The sequence below is a fragment of the Citrus sinensis genome, chromosome 7, assembly GCF_022201045.2.
Source record: "Citrus sinensis cultivar Valencia sweet orange chromosome 7, DVS_A1.0, whole genome shotgun sequence".
In the NCBI taxonomy this organism is placed as follows: domain Eukaryota; kingdom Viridiplantae; phylum Streptophyta; class Magnoliopsida; order Sapindales; family Rutaceae; genus Citrus; species Citrus sinensis.
Window position 1 is genome coordinate 7,242,665 of NC_068562.1, and position 21,629 is coordinate 7,264,293.

The 21,629-nt window shown below is 35.6% G+C and overlaps 3 protein-coding genes across 8 annotated transcripts; 1 reads left to right on the plus strand and 2 right to left on the minus strand.

Annotated features, from left to right (window-relative positions):
- The first annotated feature begins 1,059 nt into the window (after window positions 1-1,059).
- On the plus strand, window positions 1,060-3,044 carry LOC102631404 (pentatricopeptide repeat-containing protein At5g44230-like). Of its 2 annotated transcripts, XM_006465875.4 has the most exons (3): window positions 1,128-1,549; window positions 1,712-2,176; window positions 2,292-3,044. In XM_006465875.4, the coding sequence occupies exons 1-3, from the start codon at window positions 1,186-1,188 to the stop codon at window positions 2,933-2,935; spliced, it is 1,473 nt and encodes a 490-aa protein (XP_006465938.2). In that variant the 5' UTR covers window positions 1,128-1,185; the 3' UTR covers window positions 2,936-3,044. The 2 variants fall into 2 exon arrangements, with proteins under 2 accessions (XP_006465937.2, XP_006465938.2); XM_006465874.4 differs by having other exon boundaries at window positions 1,060-2,176.
- Window positions 3,023-7,496, minus strand: LOC102606985 (developmentally-regulated G-protein 2). 2 transcript variants are annotated; one of them, XR_008056665.1, is made up of 12 exons: window positions 7,358-7,496; window positions 6,981-7,071; window positions 6,789-6,856; window positions 6,569-6,645; window positions 6,290-6,470; window positions 5,984-6,040; window positions 5,569-5,643; window positions 5,276-5,395; window positions 4,468-4,638; window positions 4,071-4,184; window positions 3,783-3,948; window positions 3,023-3,418 (listed from the first exon to the last, which is right to left on the minus strand). XR_008056665.1 is itself a non-coding variant. In XM_006465876.4 (12 exons), exons 2-12 carry the CDS (start codon window positions 7,048-7,050, stop codon window positions 3,323-3,325), a joined length of 1,200 nt encoding a protein of 399 aa, XP_006465939.1. In that variant the 5' UTR covers window positions 7,051-7,071; window positions 7,358-7,493; the 3' UTR covers window positions 3,023-3,322. The 2 variants fall into 2 exon arrangements, 1 of the variants encoding a protein (XP_006465939.1); XM_006465876.4 differs by having other exon boundaries at window positions 3,783-3,953; window positions 7,358-7,493.
- A 471-nt stretch (window positions 7,497-7,967) lies between these two features.
- LOC102630482 (uncharacterized) lies at window positions 7,968-20,425 on the minus strand. Of its 4 annotated transcripts, none has more exons than XM_025097657.2 (9): window positions 20,167-20,425; window positions 12,326-12,488; window positions 11,580-11,754; window positions 11,283-11,341; window positions 10,023-10,994; window positions 9,669-9,806; window positions 8,661-8,951; window positions 8,530-8,586; window positions 7,968-8,406 (listed from the first exon to the last, which is right to left on the minus strand). In XM_025097657.2, the coding sequence occupies exons 2-9, from the start codon at window positions 12,452-12,454 to the stop codon at window positions 8,239-8,241; spliced, it is 1,989 nt and encodes a 662-aa protein (XP_024953425.2). In that variant the 5' UTR covers window positions 12,455-12,488; window positions 20,167-20,425; the 3' UTR covers window positions 7,968-8,238. The 4 variants fall into 4 exon arrangements, with proteins under 4 accessions (XP_024953425.2, XP_006465933.2, XP_006465936.2 ...); XM_006465870.4 differs by lacking the exon at window positions 20,167-20,425 and adding an exon at window positions 13,041-13,403; XM_006465873.4 differs by lacking the exon at window positions 20,167-20,425 and adding an exon at window positions 13,041-13,395 and having other exon boundaries at window positions 8,661-8,894.
- Window positions 20,426-21,629: the final 1,204 nt, after the last annotated feature.

Genomic DNA, 21,629 nt, shown 5'->3' on the forward strand with positions numbered 1-21,629 from the left:
TTTAAATTGTTAGGATTTTTTAATTTAAATTGCTGGAGATAATGGAATAAATTATAAAAATTTGTGGATGTGTTTTATATATTTAAATTGTTAGGATTTTTTAATTTAAATTGCCGGAGATAATGGAATAAATTATAAAAATTTGTGGATGTGTTTTATATATTTAAATTGTTAGGAATTTTCGTTATTGGACAAAAATTTTATATAAGTTTCTTAATACAAATGTTAATTGTTTTGTAGAAATGGAGAATTTGGAAAATGAGCATGCATTTGAAGAGTTGCAAGAAACAAGAGCTAACGATTTAGATGAAATTGTGGAACCGAACAAATGTGAGCCAGCTCTTGGAATGTTATTTGATAATCATGAAGAAATGTTTGCATTTTACAAAGTTTATAGTAAACAAGAGGGGTTTCCTGTGAGGGTTCGAAGTACTAAGAAAGGGACCGATGAAATTGTAAAATATGCGACATTTGCATGTGGGTGTAGTGGCAAGTCAGAAAGTAAATCAGCTAATGCATTGAAGCCGAGCTTGTGAAAGGGAGGGAAAAGCACCAGCCGACCAGGAATGATGACCAATTGCTAGGGGTCGATTTCCTCTTCTTTCCAGATGAACGGAAAGGGAAGAACGAAAGAGGGGAGTAAACTAAGGAAATGAAAATCTAGCTGGGGAAGGAGGAGATAAAAAACGAAAAGAGATGACATGCTTTCCATTTAACAATTCTTTATTTTATTATTTATTATGGCCCCACGCGGAACTAAAAGAAGATAAAGGAAACGCGTGAAACGATAGTGGGCGCTACATTTCTGTCGTCCCTTTATCTTCTTTTAATTCCTTTATCATTTTCCTTGTAAGTTATACCTCTTATGTGAACCACACAAAATTATAGGACCCGTAATTTGTGTGGTTCACTTGAAAATTGTAAGTTACAATAATCGTAACTTAGCATTTGCCTTTGTTCAGATAGAATCTCCAATACGCTGACTTCTTGATTCCATTTTGTCTTCTTAACAAGATGCTACACTTAGGTGGCAGTCCTAGGTGCTGCCAGATGGCTAAATGAAGAAACTACTTTTGTGGGCTTCCCCTTGGGCTTGCTTATTGGGCCTTAGTCCAGCAGTCAGTGATACTCTGGTTTTTGTATTATGACGAGATCAAATCACCAGCATGACAACCAAAAGTATTCATGACAAGCAAGTACCTTGTCCCACGTAGCAAAACCTTTAACCAACTGAAACAAGTACACAGTTACTTACTGAAAACCCTAACCAAACCCCACGACCAATATCATTACTACGCTCAATTTCTGATCAGGCTTCTTCAACTTCCTGGTGACAATTTAAGCTATGCACGCCAAGTGTTCGACCAAATACCCAAGTGCAAAACCCAGTTCCTCTGGACTTCCCTCATACGTAACCATGTCCTCCATGCCCATTTTAGACAATCCATCCTCCTGTACGCTAAAATGCACCGATTAGGTGTATTAACATCTGGTTTCACCTTCTCTTCTGTGCTTAATGCGTGTGCGCGGGTCCCATCATTGCTCGAAGGTAAACAAGTCCATGCACAAGTAGTGCAACTAGGTTTCTTGCGAAACAAGTTTGTAATAACTGCATTACTTGACTTGTATGCGAAATGTGGAGATTTACCTGAGTCACGTAGTCTATTTGATGCAATGGATGATAATGATAAAGATGTCGTTGCTTGTACAGCTGTGATATGTGGATACACAAAGATAGGTCTGATGGATGATGCACAAAGATTGTTTGATAGCATGGCTGAGCGCAATGTGATTTCTTGGAGTGCCATGGTTGCCGGGTATGCAAACTGTGGCAACATGAAAGCGGCAAAGGAGTTTTATGATAGGATGACGGAGAAGAATTCTGTCACATGGGTTGCTATGATTGCTGGTTATGGGAAGTGTGGTGAGGTTAGAGAGGCTAAGAAAGTGTTTGATGAGATTTCCGAACCAGATGCTTCGTGTTGGGCAGCAATGACGGTTTGCTATGTGCAAAATGGATATGCAAAGGCAGCCATTGAAATGTATAAGGCGATGAGAGAAGAAAATGTAAGGATCAGTGAAGTGGCCATGGTGGGGGCTATCTCAGCTTGTACACAACTTGGAGATGTCGAAATGGCTGCCATATTGGCTAAGCATGTTGATGAAGGATGTTGTGGTAAGTTATTCTGGCAGTTCATTTCGTTATAGGTTTGTTAAACTGCTCCAATTAGTTAGCCACCAGTGTCATTTTGGCCCAAAATGATTAAAACCGATTTGTTGTATACTTTCAGACAGGACAAACTATGTATCTAATGCACTGATTCACATGCATTCAAAATGTGGATATCTGGACCTGGCCTGGAGAGAATTCAGCAGGATAAAGAACAAAGATGTGATATCATACAGCTCAATGATCACGGCTTTTGCAGATCATGGGAAGTCCCAAGAAGCATTGGATATGTTCTTGAAGATGAGAAATGAAGGAATAGAGCCAAACCAGGTTACATTCATCGGAGTCCTCAGTGCATGCAGTCACGGAGGATTGGTTGAAGATGGGTGCAAGCAGTTTGAGCTGATGACTAGGGTTTTTGGCATTAAGCCATTAACAGAGCACCTTACTTGCATGGTCGACCTCCTTGGAAGAAGTGGGCAACTTGAAAAGGCACACAGTTTAATAATGGACTACAAAGATTTCTGCGATGCAGGAACTTGGGGTGCTCTTCTAGGAGCTTGTAAGGTTCATGTTAATGCTGAATTGGGTGAGATTGCAGCCAGGCATCTCCTGGAACTTGGGCCTGAGAAAACAGGGAACTCTGCACTTTTAGCTAATATTTATGCATCAATGGGTAAGTGGAAAGACTCAGAGATAGTGAAGATGATGATAAGTGAGACAGAAAAGAAGAAATCTCCTGGCTGTAGCTGGATATCAAGTTGAGATAAATTAAGAATTAACTATATTTTTCATGAATATGATATTGTCTACTTGGTGCATGTATTTCTCCTGAAGCGTTGCTCAAGAAAATATAATGAAACTGAGTGGTCTACATTCAAATGTTTTGTCATTGTAATTCCACAATATAACATTACAATCAAGTACATTAAACTGAAGGATCTAATCGGACACCCATATAGAAAATAAAATTAGAAGTACAGCCTGCCGCAAAATTCTGTATTCTGGACATCAGACTCAACAATACCTCCTCTTGACTATGGTCACTCAGTTTACACTACCAATTGTGTCTTTTTTTTTAATTCCACTACCAATTGTTTCTTAAGCCCTTATGTCTGACCAAAGGCTGCATTGCAGTGCCCACTTATGTAATCATGTTTTCAAGGGAGCCTTCTTCTCTCTGTCAGATATTCGTGCAGGGGCATTCGAATGAGATTTAAACCGCCCTCTCCCTCCCTCTTCCTTTTCCTGAAAATGCATATCACATTCAGTTAGTATTAACATTGTTTTTTTGAGCCAACAAATTGTGATTGATCAGGAACAGCCAAATAAATCCTCAACTAAAAGGTGGATTTAAGCTCCATCTAAGAAGCCACATATTTGCGATAGGGTTTTTTTTTACTATTCTCAGTTTTTTCCTTTATCCAAAATCCTAAAGTTGGCCCCGTGTTAATGGAGTACTTTTTCGGGAAGAAGAAGAAAGAGTAAGTTCATGCAAAGGGAATCACAAAACAGTTTGCATAAATTCTCATCACAAAAATCCTGCCCTAAATTGAATGTAGAACAGCCTTGCACAATCAGATTGCTAGATGGAAAGAACAAATTTCTGCACCTTTTTCTTAACAATCTGAACCACATCCTCATCTTGAAGAACATGACCAAGGCCACAGTGCTGTGGATAGTGCCTTGCACTTGTACCCCAGACTAGCACATATTTTACATCCTTCACCAAACTCCTGTGTATGTGATTACAGAAGTCTTCCACTGTGCAGCCACCTCTATCCTATCAATAACCAGAAAAGAGAATAAAGAATTGGGAAAAAGAATAGCCAGGTACTTCAAGCATGAATATAACACCAATATTTTCATTCATTTGATACCAGAAGGATATGTAACATACAACAGATAGAACTACAGGTTCAGTGAAATCAGGTTGCTGGCCTTGTGGCTTCGTATAAACTCTCACAAGTCCCATCTCTTCCCACATCCTTGCAAGCAGTCTGTCTAAGTTCAACTGTACAAGTAACATGAACAATCAGTTAATCTATCTGATTTACACCTTGGTTTGGAATCACACTTAATGTCAGAGCAATGTGCTTGCTTGGCATGCAATCATAAGAAGACATAACAAAACTACATGCATGAAAATTGTATTATACACTAAATCTTATCAATCATATTGCTGTTACTGGCAAAGAGATCAGGAGTTAAGATCACTGGCAAGCATGACTTTGCGAATTCAATTAGATTCTAATGGTGGTGTAGCAAGTAAACAAAATTACGAATTTAGAACATACCTTCAGATTGCAGCTAATAACGACAGAATTTGGCTGGCGGGCTAACTTATCCACGTCATCAATACCAATAACATCTATCTTATTGTAAACATATACACACTTCATGTATTTACGGTTTCCTTCAATGACATCTATCAAATCATCCACTGTGGCATCCTCTCGAAATAGCACCTACAACAAAATCACCACCAAATTAATATCCTCTTCTTTGGGATAGTTTGATAAAGAATACCAAAGAAAAGAAATCTAGACCATAAGAGATAGCACACCATAGAAAGAGGCTTGCTGAAGAGATCAAATCATGATAGCAGTGTGTGGAATAGTTATCCACATAATGTAAGAAAAGTGAGGGCAAGGCAAAAAGAAATCAGAAAATAATTGCAGAAGAGGAAATCATATTTGAAATCTTACAGCTACATTCTAGCACTTTCGTTCTGAAGAAGAACAAGATATTTATGAGGTAACCTGTTGGGATTAGAGAGACTTGGACAATCTTAAGCAATGGCAAAAATATCAAAAAATCCTTCACTTTTCCTGAGAGAAGATTTTAAAAAGAGAAAATAATAACAAAAGTGAATAGCTATACAAGAAGAAAGCATCAATTTGGGCATGAGCACAAGAAATAAAGGAAGCACTAATATCATCCCCATGGTCCCATCATTTAAGCCATTATTAGGCTAGTTTCAAGTTTTTTATCTGAAGCAGTTGCAAATCTGAATATGCAACAAGTAGAAGTGACTACTCCCAGATTTTGCAGAAAACCATCAACTGGGATGTAACCTAACTCATTTAGGAAAAGAGCCGGTACCTCTGCATTGTGAATTTTATATTCATGTAGAATTTGGTAACAGAGCTTCTCATCCACATGAGTTAAAGGTAAAGTGCTGTTGAACGAAATGCCTCCAGTTTTTTTCTTCTTGAAATAAATCTGCCAGTGAAACAAAAGATAAAACAAAACAGATTGGGATGGTTAAAACCATAACAATGCATACTCAGAGGTACTGGGAACACATGCTTACTCATCATGAAACGCATTTGACATTGATAAGATGTTTATACTAATCAAGTCCTTGATACCCAAAGTTGAAGAGACAAACTTACTTGAGGTGGTCTCTTGTTTAAACGTAGTCCTACAGCTTCCAGTTCTTTTGTCAATATTTGTCGATGACCTTCACTCTGAAGTATTTTGCAAACAAATTAACAAGATTAAGGAAGACTACAGAAACTTAACCATAACAGGAAAATAACAAAACTAATTAGAGTCAGTTGAACATAAAACATTTGGTACAAAACAGACAGTGATGGCACAAACAAATTCCAGAATTCTTGCAGCAATAATACAATCATGCAATGCAATGATATTAAAAGAATGGACACTGTAGTAATTATAGATCACAAAAGCTTAAGCAAATAAGAAATGACCCAACAATATCTGATACCATGTTTTTAAGTAGTTATCGAAGCAAAAGGTTATACTGATTAAAGACCAATGCAACAATAGAATTTAAGCACTTACTTTTGAGGCATCAAGAACCATCAACACAATGTCTGAAGACTTGGAAACAGCAATGACCTGAGAGATAAACAGTCTCATCACACTTCTTCAATGCCTATGATACCCGAAAAGGCTGGAAAAAGAAATGGATGGGAAAACCAAATGCTATGCAATTCTATTTCATAACAACTTTGCCTCACAACTGCTGAGAGATGCCAAAGGATTTTCCTCTCCTTTTTGCTCAATTATGTGATACTATTATAATAGATTCTGGCATGATACCACAAAGGGGGAAAAAAAAAAAACAAGCAGCTTAAATTGTTTTACCTGCCTTCCACGTCCCTTGCCTTCAGAAGCACCTTCAATAATTCCGGGAAGATCAAGAAGCTGAATTTTAGTATCATTGTAGTGTATGATCCCAGGAATGCAGGTCAGTGTTGTAAACTCATAAGATGCAGCTTCTGAATGAGTGCCCGTCAATAAAGTTAAAAGGGTAGACTTTCCCACACTGGAACCAAGATATTATCAACACCACCAACTTTAGAACTCTTCCCATCTCTACTTATTGAAGAATGCACAAATATTTTGATCACAAAGTTGACATACCTGGGAAAGCCTATGAGTGCAACACGTCCATGACCAAACTTTGTAACTTCAAAACCTTCTCCAGCACCACTAGAGCCCTGATACATATGGGTTACACACAGCAGTCACAAAGCTACAATACTTAGAAATCAATATGGAAGATTGGCCAATGTGATGACCACTAAAATGAATCTTTAAAACACAAAATTTGTAGAATAACAAACATAATAGAGCCACATACTTTTGGAGGCTCCAACAATTGAGTTCTCAGTTTTGCAATCTTTGCTTTGAGCTGGCCAAGATGATACTCTGCATATTCATTACATTACAATTTTTTTTTTAAAAAAGTTTTTTTTATCTATTCAAGAACAAAAAAATAATTAAATATAAACATGAAGTGCATAATATTACACGAAAAAATATATGTGATTACCTGTGGCTTTATTTTTCTGGGTACGAGCCATCTCGGCTTCAATTTCTTTAATCTTTTCAATAATCCCCATTTCTTTATTTCTTTATTTCAGCTGATACGAAACAGAAAGAGAAACAAAATTAGGTTCTAAAGTATCAGAATTATTGAAGCTACTAACACATAAATAATCAATCCAAGGAAAAAAAAATTCTAGTTCAAGTTAAAAAAATATGATATCTTTTAATTAGACCATGAGGACTAGGCAATTAGGTGCTAAGAATTTTGAAAAAAAAAATTTTTTTTTGAGGCTTTAGCTTTTAGTTTTGAGTAAAGTACGTTAATGGCATGGAATTAGAGAGAAACAGAATGAGCGGAATCGGCGGTTGTGGATGACTCACCGGGTACTCTTGAGTTAACGCGGATCGTAGCCGCAGCAGCTGACAGAGTAAGAGAGAGAGAGAGAGAGAGAGAGGGGGGGGAGAGGGAGAGGAGAAGACAGAGATGCCACTTTTCTTCCGAGTATTTGTGGGAGAGCGAGACGGCGAAGCGGGTGACGTGAAAAGGGCTGAAAAATAGGGCCTTTGGGCTAATTTTGTAAGCCCTTTTGATTGGGCTAATTTTACAGGCCGTATTTATTGAGTTTTAGGGGCCCAGATTCTAAATATTTCAAGCCCAGCTCAGACTCATATACGGTTTTTTCATTTTTCCATTTTAAAGAAATAAGAAGATTTAAATTACAGGGGATTCGAGTAGTGAATTAATTATCGCACAATCAATTTGTTTTATTTTCTTCATATTTAATTGAAAAACGACAAATTTCTGATCTGCTCCGAGTCCAACAATTATAGATTATTGACGTTACGGAGTACGTTTGCCTCTACTCCATTTGAACGTCCTTTCACACCCTTCGCAAATACAAATTACGATATAAAAAACTTTTCTAGACTACTAGAAACCGAGAGACTCCAGACTACTAAAAGGAAAAGAAAAAAAAGGAACATCAACAGGAGACTTGCAACAAGATGAATTGCACAATTCTCGTTCCAATAATACAAATCTAGGTTAACAAAGATCTTCGGTAAAGATATCACTTAAGCAGCCAGCTACTTAATCCCAGAGGGATTGCGGCACCATAAAATTAAATCTAAAAGACCATAATTTTTTAAAGGGCTAAATTTAGGTCAGAATAACTCATGTTCAACCAACAAAGCTACTAGCAATTAGCAAACTTTATTTTAGTACTCTAGGCAACTGGGTATGTATTATTTTATTTACAGTGTTACAAGTACCCTGATCTTGTTTCATTTACATTTCTTCCAGCAGATCCAGTAAGCTTGCTTGAGCTAAGATTTGGTGGAAACTGTGACTGCATTTCCGCAAGCTCTCTCACTCGAAGCAGTACCGGCATGGGAATAGGCACTGAAGATGCATGTTTCCGGGCACCCATCTACATTACCACAGAAGGAAACCATTTAACACATTGATTTTCAGGACACGAGAAGATTATTCAAGTTATTGCACCAGTTTAAAGTTCAACAAAGCATGAATGTACAAGAAGCAAATTTCTCACCCGACTATCTGGAGGTGTTTGTGCAAGGCTAGCTTTCAGTAGATTCCTCCACTTGTCCTACAAAATAGGTTTTGCTATCAGCCTAAATTATTGGCAACAGCCAGACCTAGCACTATGATATAAGTCCATACCTTGAGATCAACGGAGGTACGATATGAATACGATGCAAAAGCAAGCCTTTTGATCTCAGACCACCTACCAGCTCCATACTTAGATACACCCTCAACAAGTTTCATAACTTCAGAGAGAGTCCAGGCTCGGTGGTGTTTCCTTCTCACCCCGCCTTTTACTACACGCACAGTAGCCGGATTATCATCTGGAGTATACACAGAGGGATCTTTATTTTTCGGCTCCATGTTCTGCCCCTGTTCAATTGAAGCCACTTCTGAGAAATGATTATCTTTCTCAGGTTCAACTACAAACTGGATAGGATTCGATTAAATGCATAAAATCAGGATGTCACAGAAATTTTCTTATGGCAAAGCGCCTAGTCAAACAGTCAGCAAACATAAAACAAAGCCCAAGAGAACAATAATTCCACAATTCATGACTATAGCTAGTTATATTTAACATTTGCAAGACCTAAAACTGATCATAACAGTTACCAGCTAATTCTTTCAAAAAGTTAAGAGGTGAACTCTCTATTAACATAATTGGCAAGTCGCGTAAGAAAATTAAAAATATCACATCAAAAGCTTTTCTTTAAATTCTTATAATCACCTATGGAGACTACTACCACCATTTGTCATGCATGCATGATCACATCTAATCTTGAGTGCCCTCAGGGTGGAAATTGTTCAAAGGTGGTCATCATAGTGCTCCATGATATTCCAGTTAAGGTTGGAAGAGCATTATTACTACCTTTTAAATCACCATACATTGAAGAGCTGTACCCCTTGGTGAGTTAAAGTTTCATGTCCAAAACTAATTTATGAAGAGAATTATATGAGGCTCCACACCCTTAACTGATGAAATGATGCCCACAACATAGACTTAGTAATGTTTTTATAAATGAAGAATTTCATTGAATAATTTGAACAGAAATTCACTAACAAGCAAGAGTAATATAATCCAATCAGTTAACAAGCTAACCCTTTTTCCTTTCTTTCTTTTCATCGGAAATGTATAGTTGGTGTTACCTGCTGCTGAATCTGTTCAGGAGCAGAACTGGCTTTCAAGACTATGCCCCCGCTCTCCCTATTTGGTTCAGAACTATGTACATCAACAGCTTCCTTGACCAGTTTAGCTGCCATGCCTATGCCATTTGGATGGAATTCCTACGGGTGTGATATATGTTTGTTGTATTAGTAAACCAGTTACATAATAGACAAGCAAAGATGATAAAATATATAATAACTTTAAAAAAAAAAAGAACAGATATAGCAAAGCCTTTATGTATGATAAAACATGCATGGTTTTCATCATACTATCAAGGCTTGGCTATATGTATAAACCACATTCTTATAGCCGGAACAGAAAAGGATTGTATATACCATAAGCGCCTTGACATTTTTCCTTGGACGGCTTCTACGGACCCGAGAAACATATGGGATCTGAACACCAGATCCTCCAAGGGAATCCAGTCTGAGAGTAATCCTATTAGAAGAGGCAATTCTAACTGGCCTAGTATTAGATCTTGAGGACATTAGTCCAAGCCCCAAATTTTTAACTGAAGCTATTGACTTTCCACTGTGCTCTTTGGATTCCACTTCTGAAAGTTCTTCAATGTATCTTCTTGTTGGCTTCCGAATTCTCTTCGCATTTCTCTGCTCTTTGAGAGGATCTTCATCTGCACAACTGTAATCTTTGCTACAGTTTCTCTGTCTCTCACTAGAAACAATTTGTTGATCTTCCATTTTGCTACCGGGGTTTAATGATGACTCTTTGCCACTTCCATCCACTGGTTTAACTGCTTGATCTTCAATAGCTTCCTTGTTACAGCTTCCTTCTCCACCTTTGCTTACCAATTTGTTATCTTTAATAATAAAACTCGATGTTGAAACATCGCAAGAGTTAGTCAACCCCATAGCAATCCTTCTCTTAAGCCATTGCTTGTCCTTGACAGTTGTTTCCCGTCCAAAAGTCGCCTTAAATGTTTCATGCAGTTCTTTTATCGATAGATTGTCCAAGCAGATCTCTCCCATTAACCTTGAAAAATCAGGTTTGGAACTAGTGCAGACAGCAGAAGTTGATCGTTGGCCTTCTACCAGTCCGTTTGAAGAATTTGAGCATTCCCCATGAATGCTAGGCTGATTATTAAGGCTTTTAGACAAACTTTGGGAGGAAAGGTCACTTTCCTGCAAAGGAATTTCAGATTGGAGCTTCTCATCAATGCCACGTAATGTATCATGCTGATCAGAACACTGGCCGTCTACAAGCACATAAGTAGAAGAATGATCAGGAGATCCACAAGCTAAGAGATGGCTCTCTTCCTGTTTGGCCTTCGTCAACATCTCCTCAATGGACTACGAGAGATTTTAGGGCCGAGAACGATCCAACACAATCAACAATTCAATTAATATTTTATTAATCTAGAATCAACGAAAGTTAGATGCAAAACAACACTCAGAGAAAAATCTGATTTAACAAACCAATACACTGTTCATCTTGTAAAGCTCACTATTTCTTAAGTCGCATGGACCAGATAAGAGTAGTTCTATCAGTGATTAAGTATTAACGAAGATAAAGAAAGAACACACAGTCATTCTATTTTGAGACAAATAAATTCATACTGTAAAAACTCCAGTCAATACCTCTAGATGAGTATTCAATTTTCCTGCATCAGCTTCTGCATTTTCAGAATTTGACAATCCTGACAAGAATAGCTAATTCAGATTCGGAAAACATATGAACAAATGATATAAGATAAAACAAAATGCAAAAAACAAAGCAATGTCTTATTCATCCTCTTAAGAAAAGTATAGTACTAGGAAAAGCAGCTTCTGTTTCATTGTAAAATTAATTTTAAAAATGTTTCATACGATTGCTTTTCTTTCATGTGTTTAAAATTGGCATTCAAATTTTCGTCCGTAATGTTAACAAAGGTAGACCTTCTGAGCTTTCTAACTTGGGCATCCCAGAGGAAGACCTTTCATTGAAAATGCACCTTCCAGTCGGCCCAGCATCCGCAACTAGATGCATTTCGATTTTATCATCTGCAAGCAGATTTCCAACCTCCATAAGTTCATCATCTGTTGCAGGCACTAGTTTTCCATCTCCATCCACCTGAAAATCATAGAGAAACTTCAGAATCTAATATCTCACTTGCAAGTAGTCACTTTACGAAACATAATGGGACCAAAATAGAAATATTTTGAGACCCATCAATTGACTATTTCACCGTACGATTCACTCAAAATACCCAAATCATTAAATTTGACTTCTAACTGTTTATTCACTGAATGTCAAAGCAAAGAACAGCGCAATTGCATTTATCTTACAAAAGTAGTGGCCACAATAAGAGACCAATCTCACAACCTAAACAATGAAAATTCTTACAACTAACAAAGTTTTTATTGAAATTTTAGACCAACTCAAGAACTACTACTTGTATGTAAGCCAAGTGGACAACAAAAAGTATTAAGATCTTCCCATTTCATGCAATTGAACAAGCACTATTTGCACCAAATACAGATATTGACTCTTCACAGTTCTAGGTCCAACTTTAAGTAAATTCGGAGTGATAATGACCATGTTGAGCAACCTGAAATAAAATCATCAACTAACTTCATATGCATAAAAAAAAAAATCATTGACCAATGAGGAAATTACAATTCCACGCGTAAATAAAATATACCCGAACAAGCTTGTAGACAACTGGGTCAGCACCCAAATTTGGTGAAGAAAACGTAGAATTAGTTTTATGAATCCTGCTTTCCTTAAATTGTCCTTCACCGTTCCCCTCAGCTCCAACCAGTGTTTCCATAGAAGATCCACTGCATGCAACTTAAATACACTAACTGAAGGCATACCAACAAAAACAGGAAACACAAAAGACAAATAAAGTCAATTTTGTTCCCATCAAAACTAAAATATCATAAATTAAACATAAAGCATTAATGAAGCCAAAAAGCAATTCAAAATAAATAATCAATAGAATTCATTTAGCTTTCCTCTCCAAAATGACAAAGTACTAACTCTATCCAGTACATGCAACTCAAACACACACACCTATCAACAAATTCAATATTATGTTTCATTGCCAATATGAAAAATAAGCAAGAGAACCAAAAATTATTTCAACGGTGACCAAATACAGACAAGATTCAGAGAAAATACTCTTTTTTTTTTTTTTTTGGTTACTTCAAATTTTCTCGGTAAAAAAACGACACCGAATTAACCAGCATAAAATTTCGTTTTAAGCTCCATAGATGCAATACAATTCATTTAAAAAAAATTAAAAACACTAATTTCCTAAAATAGTAAGCCAAAACAAACTAAAAAACAACCACATAGAAGCATAATTTGAATAATTTAAATGCAAAATTAAATTAGTGTGGAGTTCGGCTCACCATAGAGTGAAGTGAGCGACGTGAAAGCGAACGAGTTGACCCAGTGAAAGCAGCAGAGTCGTAGCCGAGATAAATCGCGTCACACACAGAGAAAGAGAGAGAGAGACTGAGACGCTGAAGTTGAGAGCGCCAGTGAGAGCGCGTGGCGTGTTGTTCCGTGTGGTGTGAGTGGTACGGTTCCGGATTCGAAATTTTTGAGAGTTGGATTTGATCAGACGGCGTGGAGTCCGGATTGTGTTCGTCTTTTGTCCGGTGTTTTGGGTACTATTTGTTTGGTTCAGTGATTGGCAAGCAAATTACACGTCTTACGCATGAAAGTACTTTTTAAAAATAATCCAAATTGGGAGAAACTATCGCTATCATTCTTGATGGATCGTATCCGAAACTCATTAAACAAATTGATTTTAAATTATATAAGTATATTGATTTAATCTATATTTTTATTACCATATCTTGAGAATTATAAATTCATTGGTTAAAATTTTATATTACATGTAGATACTAATTGACTCAAGTGATATTACCTCTTGAGATAATATCTTTTATCTTGACATTAGTTTCTATCCATGTCAGTTTAATTTACACTTATGTAAATAATACACTATGATTAAATTGTTAAAATAGGTCCAAAATCATTTACTAAATAAAGAATAATAAAAGCAAACCAAAAAGCTAACAAAATAAAATAAGGACAAAAGGACTATTAGTCCCCAATGTTTGAGGAAAAGTACATAAAATCCTTTGATGTCTTTAAAAAGACATATAACTCCTACTTTGTTGGTTGGTCAATTTGGATTGTTTTAACAGTGAAAAGGGTAAATATTGTATATTTATATATATATACATCCAAAAGAAATGACGTGTAAAATTTTTAAATAATTTTTAAAGTAGTATTAGGGTTGGCAAAACTCGGGTTTGGGTCCAGGTATTGCAATGCCCAAACTCGGCCTGAATGTAATTTTTTAGATGCCCGGGTTAGATTTTTTTAAGCCCCGACACGGGGCATCCGGGTACCTGAATTTTATATTTTTTAATATTATATGTGTATTTTTTTGATAATTTTATAAGTTTTAAATTTATTTAAAAAAAATTGACATGAAAATATAAACTTTAAGTGTTTAAAACTTTATATATGTGTAATAAATGAGTCAAATAAATATAAAATATTTAAAATAATATATATTATATATATTTTTTAATAAAATTCGGGTTCCAGGGCGGGCTCTGGATTTATCAAGTGATGCCCAAGACCGGCTCGGCTTCATATCTAGGTTGGCTAATACCCAACCCACAACGCCCTTAATAATACTAAGATACAAAAGTAAATAAATAAGAGACTAAACTAGTAATCTTAATGTATCACAATGTCCTAATTAAACACACATTTTTATAGCATATGTTAACATAATTTTATGAAAATTATGCCCTTAAAGACTTGTTCGCGTCATGCTCAAGTAACTTTCTTTTGTGTCCAAACAAAATATTATAGACTTATGTATGCATGTCATTGCACTCGAGATTGTGCCTAATCCGATTCAATGGTAAAAACAGATGGATTCCCAACCTCAAGGACCCACATCTAATAGCATGTTATAATGCAAGACAAGTCCTAATCCTTGCCAAATAGAAATCATATAAAATAAGAGACAGATTTTCCTAACTTAAACATATTTTTTATTATTTCTCTCTAATATAAAGGGATCACCATTCAAGGGTAAGACCATGAGAAAAGATATACTGAAAGAACGAGTGAAATATCCTCCAAATCTTTCTCTTATTCTCTTTTATTGTTTGTTATTGTTATTAAGCTCCTCATGAATGACTTGAGTATCGGAAGGTCTTTGCCCTTAATCGCACCTTCCCTTGATGGTTCTAGTTTTGTGGGATTCCGACCACCAAGCTCATCGCTCTCATTGATGATAAGCCCAAGAACATTAAACTCTCTCCCAGAGTGTTCTCGAAGTAAAATGACTTCTACAATATTGCTAAATTTCTGGTATCAACACATATTTTATTGCATGCATATCACATGTTTAATTGTAAGATGATCCAATCATACAGACTAATGTTCATGACACCTTCTAGTTCATTTGGAAGATTCAAGGAAACAAATATCAACCAATTTTTAAAGCTTAGACCAAGAAGTTTGTTACTGATAAAGGAAAAGAACAAACAAGAAAAAATAGCACACCCCCCAAAAAAGAATGGATTTATCAATGATCTGACCTTTTTGTCTTTGTCTGGAAACTCCCTTATCAAAGTTTTACATTATGCCATGATTTCACAGCGAATGACTTAAACCAAGACGCTTTGGCAGAGTTCACGTGATTCTTTTGTCGACTGAAATTCCTTTATTTGTTAGAAAATAACAGCGCACCGAAAGTCGCTGCCCGCACTAATCAAGCTTATTAGTTGCAGTTAATACAAAAGCACCATGTCTATTTAGCAGTAACATACATGTTTTATTTGATGACTATTTTTTGACCACTAGAAAGAAGACGACCATATGTCTATTTGGCGACAACATACACATTGTTTACTCGATGATTTATTTTTGACCATAATGATTGAAGAGGCAAAGGAGGCCGGATGAAATGTGACGTATTGAGGCAGAGGATGAATTTATTTTTGAGAAGCTTTTTCTATTTTTGTTTGCGTATGACATGCTGTCTTATTTCTATTTATTCCAATGTCAAAATGTCACCTGACATGTCTTGTTTTTGTTTATGGATAATTTTTAAAAACCTCCGCCGAGGTTTGGACTTGTTGCAAGTAGATGGTAAGAATCTGTTTATTTGTAAAAAACCTCCTACCGTCAGTTAACTTTAACATTGACCGTTAGTTGACTGTGCAAAGACAATATTACCCTCAACAATAATTTGTAGACGAAAATAACTAAAAAAAAATTAAAATTATTGGCGCAAAAAACACAAACCCTATTTTTTGACAATTTTATCCTTGTCAATTCCAAAAATTTACAATATCATAGGTAAAGATTATAACTATTTTATTTTCAAGTTTTTAATTTTATCTTTTTTGTAGAAACTTTAAGAAAATATCAATAATTTAAAGAGAATTTTTTAAATTTTAAATTTTATCTTTCTTGTAGGAACTTTAAGAAAATATCAATAATTTAAAGAGGGTAAAATAACCAATAATTTTAATTTTTTTTAATTATTTCCGTCTACAAATTATTGTTAAGGGTAATATTGTCTTTGCACAGTCAACTAACGGTCAATGTTAAAATTAACTGACGATAGGGGGTTTTTTACAAATAAATCAATTCTCGCCATCTACTTGCAACAAGCCCAAACTTCAGGGGAGGTTTTTAAAAATTACCCTTTTGTTTATTCCAATTCTCAAATGTCACTTGCACGGTTATATGTAAAACCAATATATACATTAACAATACCCACATTCTTCATTAACAATAATACACATGAATGAAGAGGCCTCCATTAACAGGCAGCAAGAATGAAAAGGCCTGTAAAATATTATGACAGATAGAAATCAGAAGACAAGTAAATGCGGTCCTTACCATAGTAGGCCAACCCACGCAATAATACAGACCTTACACTACAGGGATTAGTGTTTAGGGTTTATGATTAAGCTTAATGCACTTTTGCGCAAAGCGGTGGTTCACACCAGGATTAATTGACATGATGCTGTGTACCTATGCTGCCTTCATACTTTTGGGCACAATTAGCCCTGAGCTCTATGCTAACAGTAACCTAAACAAGCAGAAGCATATTACAAATTACACAAGACTAGGGCTGGGCATCGGATCGGATTCGGATAAATCCGATCTGAACTTATTTAGATCGGATTCGGATTTAATCAATAATCCGATCGGATATAATCTGTATCATCCGATCGGATTTGATTCGGGTCGATCCAAACAATCCGATCGGATTACAGTTATATAAACATAATAATTAAATATAAAAACAAAACCCAATATCTCCAGATATTTCCACTCATCTTCATCACCAATATTTTTTCAAATCATTAACAATTTCAAGATCTAACATCTCTCAATAACAACAGCAACAATGGCCGTCTCTTTCAACATCAACCATCATCGTCAAGCTTTTGTTGATGAAGTAATGGTGGAACCGCCGGCGCCGGTAGGTTTCAAATGTAGGATCTGAAAGCATCATCCAAACCACTCAAACTCACCTAAATCCAAACTCAATCCGAACCGATCTAAATCCAAATTTATCCGAAATATTCATCTGATCCGAACTATTTCGGATCGGATTTGATATTCGGATTGGAATCGGATGATTTTTTTTCCAATCCGAATTATCCGAAATCCGATCGGATTCATCCGAATCCGAAATTGCCCACCCCTATACAGGACAAGTGAACAGAACAAAATTTTATTCATGGATAAGACAAGTATTGAAAGCAATGGATACCTCGTACCCCTTTGCTTGGTCTCATTAATCTGTCTAACCTTACTACAAGCCCTGAAACCAGTGAAAGAATTGGTGACTTATATCCAAACTGAAGTCCAAGGTTAAATGATAATATCAGAGTTATGTCAGAACAAACATTGCCTGCAACGTATAACGAAGGTAAGATGGTTACACTTTTAATTGTGCCATTAAAGAAATAGAAAAAAATTTTTAAAAAAAAGGGAATTAAGTTATGCCATTGTAGGAGTTCCCGAACTCCAAGAACTACATAAAGTTCACGGAAACTAACAAACTCCCTGAATAATCAATTTAAGCATTGTTATGTATCCTCTTAGCCCATCAGTATTGGGAAAGGGAGGAGAAAATCAATGCTAACAATGAAAAGAATATACAAAGATTCCACCAACTTTAATCTAAATACATAGTATTGGGACTAACAAAAGGTCATGCGTCACAGATCATAATAAAAAAAGAACTAATATAGAAAGTAAGGGATTTATGCTATTCGTGACGAGATTATTATGCTATATTTCTCCAAACAGAATTTTCTGTGATATAAGAGTTCCTGAACTCCAAGAACTAGATAGAGAGAGTCCTAAGAGACTAACAAAACTCCAACTATTCAATGCAAGCATTTTTCTGGATCCTCATAGCCTACGGGTATTGGGAAAGGGAGTTGTAGTTCAATGCTAACAATAAAAAATTTACAAAGATTCCATAAATTTAGCATGAACACACAATCTCACAACCAAAGTCAAGCACCATGTAACATGGATAGAAAAGAAGTGAGGGCATCATCCTACTCGTGAAGAGATAATTTTAGCCGGATTTCTCAAAGAAGATACAGTGAAAATCTGCAATATAGGAGTTCCCAAACTCCAAGAACTACATAGAAAGTTCAAATAAGCTAACAACATTCCAACTATTCAATATAAGCATTTTTCTGGATCCTCTTATTCCGCCGGTATTGGGAAAGGGGAGAACTAATTCAATGCTAACAATAAAACTATTTAGAAAGACCTACAAATTTACCCCAAAATACATAATCTCACAATCTATGGAATGGTCATACATCACGGAAAATAGATATTAAAAAAAAAAAGCAAAAACTAAGAGCATTATGCTACTCATGAAAATATTATTATGCTAGATTTTTCAGATACGAGGTAGTACAATATAGGAGTTCCCAAACATCAAGAACTAGATGGAAAGAGTTCGAAGAGACTAACAATACTGCAATTAGTCAATGTCAGCATCTTTCAGGACCCTCTTAGCCCACCAGTGTAGGGAATGGAAGTAGTAATTCAATGCTACCAATACAAAGATTTGCAAAGGTTCCACAACTTTAAATCAAATCCACAATCAAAGGAAAGGTCATATCGCTAGCTAATAAAGATATTAATTGCTTAAAGGAAGTATCAACGTGGACGTAAGGACAAAACTATACCAAGAAACTCAAATTCTGAGAACATGCAAACTTTTGCAGCTAAAACTCAACAGAAAACACTCCAGAAACAACATTGTAGTAGATACAGAAGGCAGTAAAACCGGAAAGTGCTTACAGTTTTTTTCATTTAACCAGCAAGGTAACTGGTAAAATAACTTGATGTAGGAATCACTAAACTCCAAGAACTTGGTAATTATAAAGTTATAGAGCCTTAAAAACTCCCGACTTAATATACAAATTGTCAAGTAGACTCTTAAACCAAATAAATTCATTGGTAAGATCGGCAGAAAAACTTGATCAATTCTAGTAGAGCTACACTAATCCAACCCTGTTAACAAGTTTTGTTCCAGATAAGAAAGGCAGAAAAGCTTGATCAATTCTAGCAGAACTACACTAATACAGCCTGATAACAAGTTTATGTTCCAGTACACGAAACCTACAAAATAAAAGTGATTCCCAGTTGGGAACTGAGGAGAGTTGTCGCAATGGCACATGGGAATATTATTCTTATTCTTTCTAGCCTCCAAAATTGAACATGAAAGATCTGAAAATGGGATAAAACCTTTCCCACCTGAATATCTTGGTAATGCCAAGTAGCAAGGTATGTCTCAGCCAAGAAAACTGTATCGCATGAACGGTAGATCATTGCATGAGGTAAATCAAGCGCATCTGTCCATAGATTTATGCATCAAAAGGAATTTTAAAAAGGAACTACTTATGAAGGGAAACCAAATAGGATATAGTGCAATGTAGGAGTTATCGAACTCCATCGAAATAAAAATAGTTCCCAAGAGAGTACAAAACTCCAAATGTTCAATCTAAGCATTGATTCTGGATCCTCTAAGCCCATCATTAATGGGAAAGGGAGGAGTAATTCAATGCTAACCATTAAAACTTTTTCACACGCAAGCAATAGGTTCCGCAAATTCAGCCCGAATATCATAATAAAACAATCAAGGAAAATGTCATCATATACAGCAAGCTAGATGCTAAGCATACCCCAAAAGCAAAAAAAAAAAAAAAAAATTCTAAAGCTCCAATTTCATGTATGAATCCATCAACATAAATTACATCTAGATGAACTACTGCAAGTAACTTGATCTATAAACTTCAATAAAGAACACAGCCATAAAGAAAACCAATATAATAATTAAAAAAAATCAAAAGCCCATTTGAAAGAACACAAAAACCCTTTAAAAAAAATAACGAATTAAGAGCCGCGGCCACAATAATAAGAGCAACAATCTTTTTTACTGACCTTCCAAAACCTCCTTCATCTCCAACCCATAACATAACACATCAACCAAAAAGAAATGAATGGATAAATAAAAATTCACATATTTGGCCTATGTAAGTGTGTTTGACAAAATATGGATTGAAGGCTGATGATCGGGCTCGGATTGGTTTAGTAGCCGAGAAAAAAAAATCAGAAAAATTTAGATAAAAGAGAAAAGAGAAGAAGCAAGGAGCTTCTAAAGTCTTACCCTGTCTAAACAGTTGACACGGCTTTGCTGTAAAGTGGGACCAGATTGTAGAACAACTTTTAGAAGTCAAGATGATAACAAAACTCACCGTTTCAAGGCAGGATAAGGACTAAATTTTCAATTCATAATAATCCGATTCTGGTCACTACTCTTCGGTAGGGTTTTAGTCTAATGCCACCTATGCATAGGGGTGGTAAAAATACCCGCATGATCCAGACCCGGACCGCATCCGGATATGAAATTGGATCGGTCTTGGAAATCACTTGATAAATTAAGAACTTAAATTTTATTAAAAAAATATTATAAAATATATATTATTTAAATATTTTATATTTATTTGACTCATTTATTGCACATATATAAAATTTTAAACACTTAAAGTTCATATTTTCATGTCAAAATTTATTAAAATAAATTTAAAACTTATAAAATTACCAAAAAATAAAAAAATGTACACATATAATATTAAAAAATATAAAATTCAGATACCCGAATTAAACCCTGGCACAACCCGGGCTGGGCATCTATGCATCCAGGTCAAGTCCGGTCATTGCGATACCCGGACCCGACCCGAGGTTTTACCAACCCTACCTATGCATGGCTGGTCTTAGATTCAGAAAATAAAACGGTGTCTAAATTTGAATCACAATTTTAAGTTAATAATTTAAGAATTTTTTTTCGAAATATTTTCTCTTTTTGAAGCATCTCTAAAACTCTGTGGTTGTATAAGAAAATCTTTTCATATTTCAACTGACGCTTAGATTACATCGAGGAGGATATCATATCCCATAAATTATACTATTAGGGGCTTGACAGATTTAATCAGTCTCGCGGAACTAAGTTATGGAGTGAAACTCTTAAAATATCGGAGTCAAAGCCATTCTTAATAAATTTTGCTCAAACTTTTTAATAGGTGATTGTTATATACTGTATATTGCTATTTTGTTCTCTTATTTATTTTGTCCTTTCAGGGCTTTGGGTTACCAAGCCTTCGTCAATGCCTTAAATTGCTAAGGGGATTGATTTGTCATTTCTAGTGGAAGCTGGGTCAATTTGACAAGAAATAATTCCTCTGGTATGAATGAACCTACTTCTTTGTCCAAGCATTCATCTTATTGTATGTAAATAACAAATAGAGCCATTTTTCTTTTCCTGTTGTATTTGCTGAAAATACAAATGATAGAGGAATAAAGTAAAGAATAAAGTTAATTATATGGTAAAGAATATATAATTAATT